Genomic DNA, 7,402 nt, shown 5'->3' with positions numbered 1-7,402 from the left:
GAGAGCACAACTTTGGTGCAATGCCATTGCTGGCCCGTACCTGCAGCATACACGTAGAAGTCCATGAATGTGACAAATCATCGGCAACCGATCGAGTGTATTCCCTGAAGAACCTGCATGCAGGATCTTTAGACGTTAGCAACGCATGGTCACTGCCTGCAGTGCTCAACATAGAATTTTTGCAGCACGTATCAGAAAAAGGTTTTGGCCCTTCTTTCAATAAAACTGCTAATGCGATCTCCCATCGTTTAAATAACCGATCTACCAATTATTGCACATTTTGAAGCCCACCAATACAAATTTTACATTAAATCTTACACCATGCCGTGTAAAGGAGAACCTTGCAGCTTCGGCAGATGAGCGATCGTAAAGCGGTACCGGTGTTACGTGGACTTGGCCTGATGTGTAAAACACGCTCTCAAACAGCCACGGTACAGGACAAATCAGCGAATAAGCAACGCGTATATTCGCCATTATCTGTGTCGATTGTCTGGCTACAATCAAATGAAAACTTTTATTTACTAACTTTAAATTGCAGGCCTACATCAAAATATTCTCATCATGGCACTCACTTACGCGCTTGTTCGGGAGAACAATACAGTTCCTTAGGCTTATGCATTCCTTGATCTCTACCTCATCGGCAAGGACACACATCTTCTCAAGCCGGCACCATTTGCTAATTTTACAGCTAAATCCGATGATAGAGTTGAGAACAACGCAGTAATCGGAAACAACCGTGTTGTCCATGAGCGTTGCGTTCTTTATGTAAGCTCCCATGCCGATTTTTACATTTTTTCCAATAACCACGTTTTCGCCGATAAAAGCCTCTTTTCTCACCACGGCGGTCTCATCTATCACACTCTCCAGTCCTTTGCTCGACAGAAAGAGGTGCTGCGCCACCAAATAATCTCGGTGCTGTCCGATGTCCTTCCAAAATCCCTTCAACTCAAATGCTGCCAGCTCATTCCTCACAGCCATCTGCGCAAACACCTCATTCTCGAGCGAAACCTCTTTGAGCGGTATATCATTGAGGACCTCACGGTTCATGACGTATATTCCTGCATTGATCGTGTTCCCTACATAATTCTTAGGCTTTTCGACGAACCTTGTAATTCCGTTTCCCTCTTTCAGTATCACACCGTATCGTGAAGGGTCATCCACGACCGTGGTGAGAATGGTTGCCTTCCTCTTGCAGGCTAGGTGTGCCGCAAAGAGCTCATCGAACGGGTACTCACAGATTACGTCCGAGTTGAGAACAAATACCGGTGTTGGCTCGTCAAGGTACTGTCGGGCAAGCGCTAGAGGGCCGCCCGTGCCCAGAACTTCTTTTTCGACCGAAAAGATGATCTCGATGCCAAGATCGTTGGCAAGCTTTGTCATCTGGCACACAATGTCCTCTGTTCGGTAGTTCGCAGCAAGAATTATCTTTCTGGTGCCGAACTCGTGCAGCTTCTTGATTTGGTGACTTATTATGGGGATGTTAACGAATGGTATAAGCGGTTTGGGACGGGTCAGGGTGAGCGGACGGAGACGAGTACCGTACCCGCCGACAAGTATTATAGCACTGGAAGATTTGGACGACATATAAACAAACTCGTTCGCGCTTTTATAGTGCCTTAATCACGTGTGAAACGTAAATTAAAAGATAAATGAGGTGAAGGTAAACAAACCCGGCTTGACGGCATGATTCCGCCAGACATGCCTGGCAAGACGCGTGCTGTGAACCGGAATGATCTTCAAGCGAGTAACTTTTAAAAAATGCAAACACAAAATGTGATCATCATCACGGCCAAGTAACATTGAACAAAATATTTTAGTTTAAAAACTGGGATCTACATCCCAGCACCTCTCAAGTTAACATGTCATCCTTGCGCAGGGGCCATGCTAATCTTCTCTGTGTTGTTCCGCAAGATAGCGTGGTGCAAACCACGAGGGGCATCCCAAAAAAATTTTTATATAGCAATTGTGATTCGTGTTCGCTGCATAAAGGCTAGCGCTGCCAGACATCGCAAAGATGTGCCTGTTTAATTGCTGATCATGGTTTTGTTGTGCGATTTAGGGTACTCCGGTTGATCAGTACGGACAGTTCCTACAACAGTACGCCACATATGACAGGTCAGCAAGCAGACCAAGTTATGGAAGTGAAAAGTTTCTTTTTTAACAACCAAGAGGTCTATGGTGGTACAAAGCGGAACAATTACGCCATCCATATCAGGTATTATGTTGAAGCAGCTTTACGGAGTGTGTGCCCATGAAGTAAGTAAACCATTTATAACGCTACAATTCAAAAAACATTATTCGGTGTCTCTTCCCGTTTCATTTATCATTATTTAATGAAATGTGCACTCTAAGACCGCTCTGCATCAAAGCATTGTATTGCAATAGTAGGAAGAATATCGCTCATGTGCACTCTAAGACCGCTCTGCATCAAAGCATTGTATTGCAATAGTAGGAAGAATATCGCTCATGTGCACATCGATCTTCGTCAGTTCAGCATAATGCATGGTATATGCTCAAAGCGTACATGAGAAAATAAATATTGCCTTGAACTTCCGATTTACACATTCTCTCCTCTCATACACGTTCCATATCGTGCAACACCGCATCATACTCACGAAATACCATAAAAAAGCACAAATACCTTCTAATCCTTCTCGGTGTTATTGCAAATTTCCAAAAGTACAGCTCACCATTATTTTTAATCTTATTTAGCAAATCACCAGCACATCGTTCCAAACGTTGTTCACAGCTTTTTCGGTGTTGCTTTTACTGCTGTTCAAATTAATTACCGTAAAGTAAATTTGCTCGATTTTAACGGTAATATCCATGGGGCTTTGCCACTGACCAAACCGTGTTTTCTATGGACTGAGCGGCTTCCTTTCAGTTTGTGTAGGATGTATCTTAACCTTTCATCTCGTACGTGCTCCAGGACGTGTTCTCTAATTTACCATGTTTGTGGTTTGTAAGACTAAATCGATGTTATTTTTCCAAATTCGTTAATTCATCCGTACTTGGGCAAAGTCGTACAAAACCGTGCACAGCACAATATTCCCATTATAATGGACATGCCTCTATCACACTATCAGGCCGATTGCACTTCTAAATTGGACAAATTGCACAAGTATAAGTAGAACACTCTGATCGGCCATACCTGCTATGAGCAAGAAGAAAGCAACAAAGAAAGCTAACAAGATGGTTGTCTACAACGGGGAAGAACCACCAAGTCGAAACAAGCGGAACACCAATGATAAAGAGGGAATACAAATATTGGTGCAACAAGATGCCTCAGGCACGAAGACAATCAATCTAACCATGGATACGGATGACGATAGCAGTGACAATGAAAAAAGTGACAGGGGATCAATGGAATGTGCCTCAAGCTGCAAGGTGAACTGCCCTAACTTCTTTGCAGCCGCAGATACTTTCAAAGACAAGATGGCTACGTGTTGGTTGGTCTTCTCAGGTGCTGTAGTCACTGTTCTCGTCTTCTTTGGCTTTGCCTCATGTATCAAAATATATCGAAGCGTCACTCTGAACCCACCAAGCTCAGCCGATGCCATGGGATACATCGATGGAAGCGTGCCGATTTTCGGCCCAACAGGTAATTATCGCCCGTCACACAGCGGTTTATTGGAGCTCGAGCATTCTCCCATCACCGATTCCGACATGTGTGACAAAGACCATTCCCCGATTCCGATTGTTGAGCTACCTGTCACTCCTCCCCCCAGGGACAATCATGAAGTGATCTTTCATCCAGAGGCAGAATCAACCGACTTGACGCTGAAAGAAGAAACAACCGGGTCTGATTCAGATCTGCCGTCCGTTACAAACACGAGCGAAACAGCGATCGATATGCCCAGTCCTACCCGATGTAGCACAATCCTCCATGTTCCACGTAGAGATACAGATGCATCAACGAATCAAAATACGGTTAGCAACGGTCCCATCATCAAGCCAATAGTCCGAAGAAGTACTCAATAAAGCGGTCGGTACAAAAAGCCAATAATTGCATTTTATCCACTGAACCAAACACGTGGTGTTATTTGACACTAACACCACCTCCTGTTTTGTGTCTTTTACAGCCGTATTGCTGCGTGAAACTCACGTTCACCTGCCTGTGCCATGCTCAGCCACCTCTTCCCATTTTTGAGTAGAGCAACTGAAGTAGCAAACAAATTTGGTGTTTATTTGATCCTCTCCTCTCGGATAGCACTACACGCACCGTGAAGGTATTTAAATTTATTATTCGTGGTACACCCGTCCAGCAAATACATCCTTCTTAGAATGGCTGCTACCATAGTTCATACTTTTTTACTGAAAGTACGTTTGTACACCTCCTCATACCACGATACCTCAACAACATACTTTTATCTGAGGGCACTGGAATGTTCATCATTTCTACGGTGTCATAGCAATCATTTTTTACCACACTTAACGTGCACATTGCATGAATATTCAATCCAAATGCTCATACCGAGACATGCACCTCCATTTTACAGCAGCGATTGTTAACACATGCAAGAAGAACGTGTTTGTCTGGGTGTTGCCGGTGTTTGAGGAGAGAAGCACAAACTTGCAAAAAGATCAAAAATTAATGTTTGAGCGAAATGAGTAAACATGCCTTTACTGACAAAATAGTATTTTGAATCAGGTACATTCTAACAAAAGGATAAAGCGCCGTTGAGATCAACCTTCTTTCTACAGCAGGAGTACTTTCTTATGATAGTTTGCACGTGGTAGCTCTGTGACAATGAGTGACGAACTGAATGTCACGTATCCTAATCAACTGACGGGTATCCGCGATCAGTTTTGGCCAAATGTTAAAGAAATCGCTAGTTAGAACGTAGTTGTGTGTAAAGGTATGTGCCAAGGAGCACCATCAACGAGGCATACAGCGGTAAATTGGCAAGAATCCTGCCAAAAATACTTGAGGTCTGCGTCTTCGTCATCTTCTGAATGGGACCAAACGACCGATGCCGCTGTCTGTCTCGTTGAGTCTTCTCTTCTTCCACCCACAGCTTCCTGTCATAGCCACGTTTCAAGCGCACATTTGCAACGCACACCAAACTGGTTTTCTCCTCTATTTTGTACAAATAGTTGTCTCTCTTGTCATAGGAAATCATATGTTCGTGAATATTTCCAGCCATTCGCACGATCTGAACCGTGCTCTTAAATTTCTTCAGCATCGCACTTGTGCTGTTCGTATTGGTAGATGATCTTCGCACGCGGCGTGTATTGTCCATGGCACGATCGTTATGGGCGAACTGTAGGTGCACGATATGGCTTAGGAATAGTACGCAGATCAAAACTTGTTTCATACGTGGGAGCAAAATACGAATTAGAGGTTAATTATATTTGTGTGGAACAGACAAATGAAAATTAAGGAGAGTACATCGCACGTGATGGGTGGAAAACCGTCATAGTTCTACCCAACAGCCTCGTGCTAGCGATCAACATCGAATTCATTGCCTTGTTCTGTTTCACTAAAAGCACGTCTATTCATTTCGCTTTGCAAGTGGATAAATCAATTCGGGGATCGGTGGACATCTAGCAGGCGTTAAAAAAGTGTTTGGTATGCATTGAAACATAGCAAATAAAAAACAAGTCGTGTTCAGAACATCTGCCTTAACGAACACACATTTAATACTCCTTTCAAAATTTTTTGTGGTAAGACTTGATCTACCAATAGAACCACCACATATCTACGATTTTGATTTATTTAATGATAATTGGTATTTTAACTCGGGATATGAAACTAAATACAGCGCGATGCCTTTTAATGCACAACTAGCATGAAAACATATGCCGTACAGCGGCACGTGTTTGACTAAAATAGTGCGGCATTCCGACAGAATGAATCTCCCGATTGACGTGATAAAAGGCCATCATGATGTATTTAGTACCAATATCTTGATATGGATAGATGGATAACCGTTCCGCGCTAAAATATGGTTTGCCTAGTTTTGCTAATTACATCGGAAGAGATATGAGCAGCAAATCAGCACCAAGGTGATGTTTTCCTTTCACTTGCGCTCCTATGCTTAGGCATGTGAGGTTTTATCCAATAACCGCCTCACTGAATCTTTATTTCACACAAGCACGTTTTTTTACCAGAATGCCTTACAGAACCGCTCAGGCGCCTTCTTCCAGGGGAACAATGGCTTAAGTCCATGGAAATGTGTGAAGAAGGTAAAACCACAAATTCAATCCATCCAACCACAAGCCTAGTTTTTGTAGACAATGATATGGTTCTGGAAATGTACGGCCTGTAATTCCACCGCACAACGATTTGAAGGAATAGTGGTCATTCTCATTTTTGCTAAAACATCAACTACGTTGCTACCACAGTTTGTCACCAAAAGTGAGCATTGCGCCCGTCTTTTCGAACGATTTATTTTGGAATGGTGATGAACACAAACCATTTTGCTGCGCAAGGAAACGTAATTAATACGTACATAGCACAAGCATTGTCACTTCGGTGCGATACTTCACTTAACACTGGCATAGAGGTGTTTTAGCAACAATCTTACCACAATGTGCTCATTCACCGTGCTTTTCCTAGAGAAGTGGAGAACCGTAAACTATAAAAAAAATTGAATGTGCCCGTGTTCCTCGGTTATCTGCCAGAAAAGTCTCTCTAACCCTTTAATTAACATTCTATGCTTCGCACACAGAAATAACGTTATCACCGCGCAAGACCAGGCATTTTATCTTGCGTTCAACCGTCGTACCCTCTCGCTTCTTAACACCCTTGTTTTTACTCTTTGTCTTTCTAATTTCTGTTACATCTGTCAGTATCATATTGAAGTGGTGATCAATTACGCGTACGATGCCACACAACTTTCTATTCGATCGCAGATTGACAATGCATGGACAGTTTTTGATGTTCTTTAGGAAATCAAGTGCTAGTTTATCTTTTTTTTCGTCTTCTGTCATTGTCTGTGGATCCGATGCCCAGGGCCGCGAAAATAATAAATAGCAGTACCGATGAAAGATCAGAAGGCACACGAAAACGGATTGGTCAAGCCCGAGAATTATGGATTGGCGACCACTTATATTTCGAACCGTGACCGGGATATAGGGCAATGATACGTTACACACCGCAGTTCTGATTTGACCAAATTATAAAAAATAGTATGCGAGCACCTGAGTAAACGGCAACCATGTTGCAGGGTGTGAAACCATCAGTGTTATCTGGTGCCATGTAATGCAGTCCTGTAGTATGGAAGCATCCCTGATTTGCAGATAGACCATGAAGTATTCTCTTTAAACCAAGCAACTCCGTTCAATGAGTTACTGCTCCCGTAAAAACCATCTAAATGTCAACGTTGAATAGCGCGTCTTTAGTTTGAACCGTGAATTAATACAAACACCGTTCAAGCTCTACGTGCCGAGTGTAAAA

General features: G+C 42.9%; 4 protein-coding genes across 4 annotated transcripts; 1 reads left to right on the top strand and 3 right to left on the bottom strand.

Annotated features, from left to right (window-relative positions):
• Positions 1 to 506: 506 nt before the first annotated feature.
• VCUG_01654 (uncharacterized protein) lies at positions 507 to 1,667 on the bottom strand. Its single transcript, XM_008076479.1, has one exon. It carries the CDS (start codon positions 1,582 to 1,584, stop codon positions 541 to 543), a length of 1,044 nt encoding a protein of 347 aa, XP_008074670.1. The 5' UTR covers positions 1,585 to 1,667; the 3' UTR covers positions 507 to 540.
• A 1,489-nt stretch (positions 1,668 to 3,156) lies between these two features.
• On the top strand, positions 3,157 to 3,989 carry VCUG_01653 (uncharacterized protein; the record flags this gene model as incomplete). Its single annotated transcript, XM_008076478.1, has 1 exon — positions 3,157 to 3,989. The coding sequence occupies one exon, from the start codon at positions 3,157 to 3,159 to the stop codon at positions 3,979 to 3,981; it is 825 nt and encodes a 274-aa protein (XP_008074669.1). The 3' UTR covers positions 3,982 to 3,989.
• An 843-nt stretch (positions 3,990 to 4,832) lies between these two features.
• On the bottom strand, positions 4,833 to 5,318 carry VCUG_01652 (uncharacterized protein; the record flags this gene model as incomplete). Its single annotated transcript, XM_008076477.1, has 1 exon — positions 4,833 to 5,318. One exon carries the CDS (start codon positions 5,316 to 5,318, stop codon positions 4,833 to 4,835), a length of 486 nt encoding a protein of 161 aa, XP_008074668.1.
• A 1,339-nt stretch (positions 5,319 to 6,657) lies between these two features.
• On the bottom strand, positions 6,658 to 6,936 carry VCUG_01651 (uncharacterized protein; the record flags this gene model as incomplete). Its single annotated transcript, XM_008076476.1, has 1 exon — positions 6,658 to 6,936. One exon carries the CDS (start codon positions 6,934 to 6,936, stop codon positions 6,658 to 6,660), a length of 279 nt encoding a protein of 92 aa, XP_008074667.1.
• Between the last annotated feature and the right edge of the window lie 466 nt (positions 6,937 to 7,402).

This window comes from Vavraia culicis, assembly GCF_000192795.1.
Source record: "Vavraia culicis subsp. floridensis unplaced genomic scaffold supercont1.27, whole genome shotgun sequence".
Taxonomy (NCBI): Eukaryota; Fungi; Microsporidia; family Pleistophoridae; genus Vavraia; species Vavraia culicis.
Note: the sequence above shows the minus strand (reverse complement) of the source record. Positions and strands in the feature narration are given on the sequence as shown.

Coding starts and splice junctions, on each gene's coding strand:
- VCUG_01654 (XM_008076479.1), bottom strand. CDS start 1,584: ATGTCGTCCAAATCTTCCAGTGCTATAATACTTGTCGGCGGGTACGGT.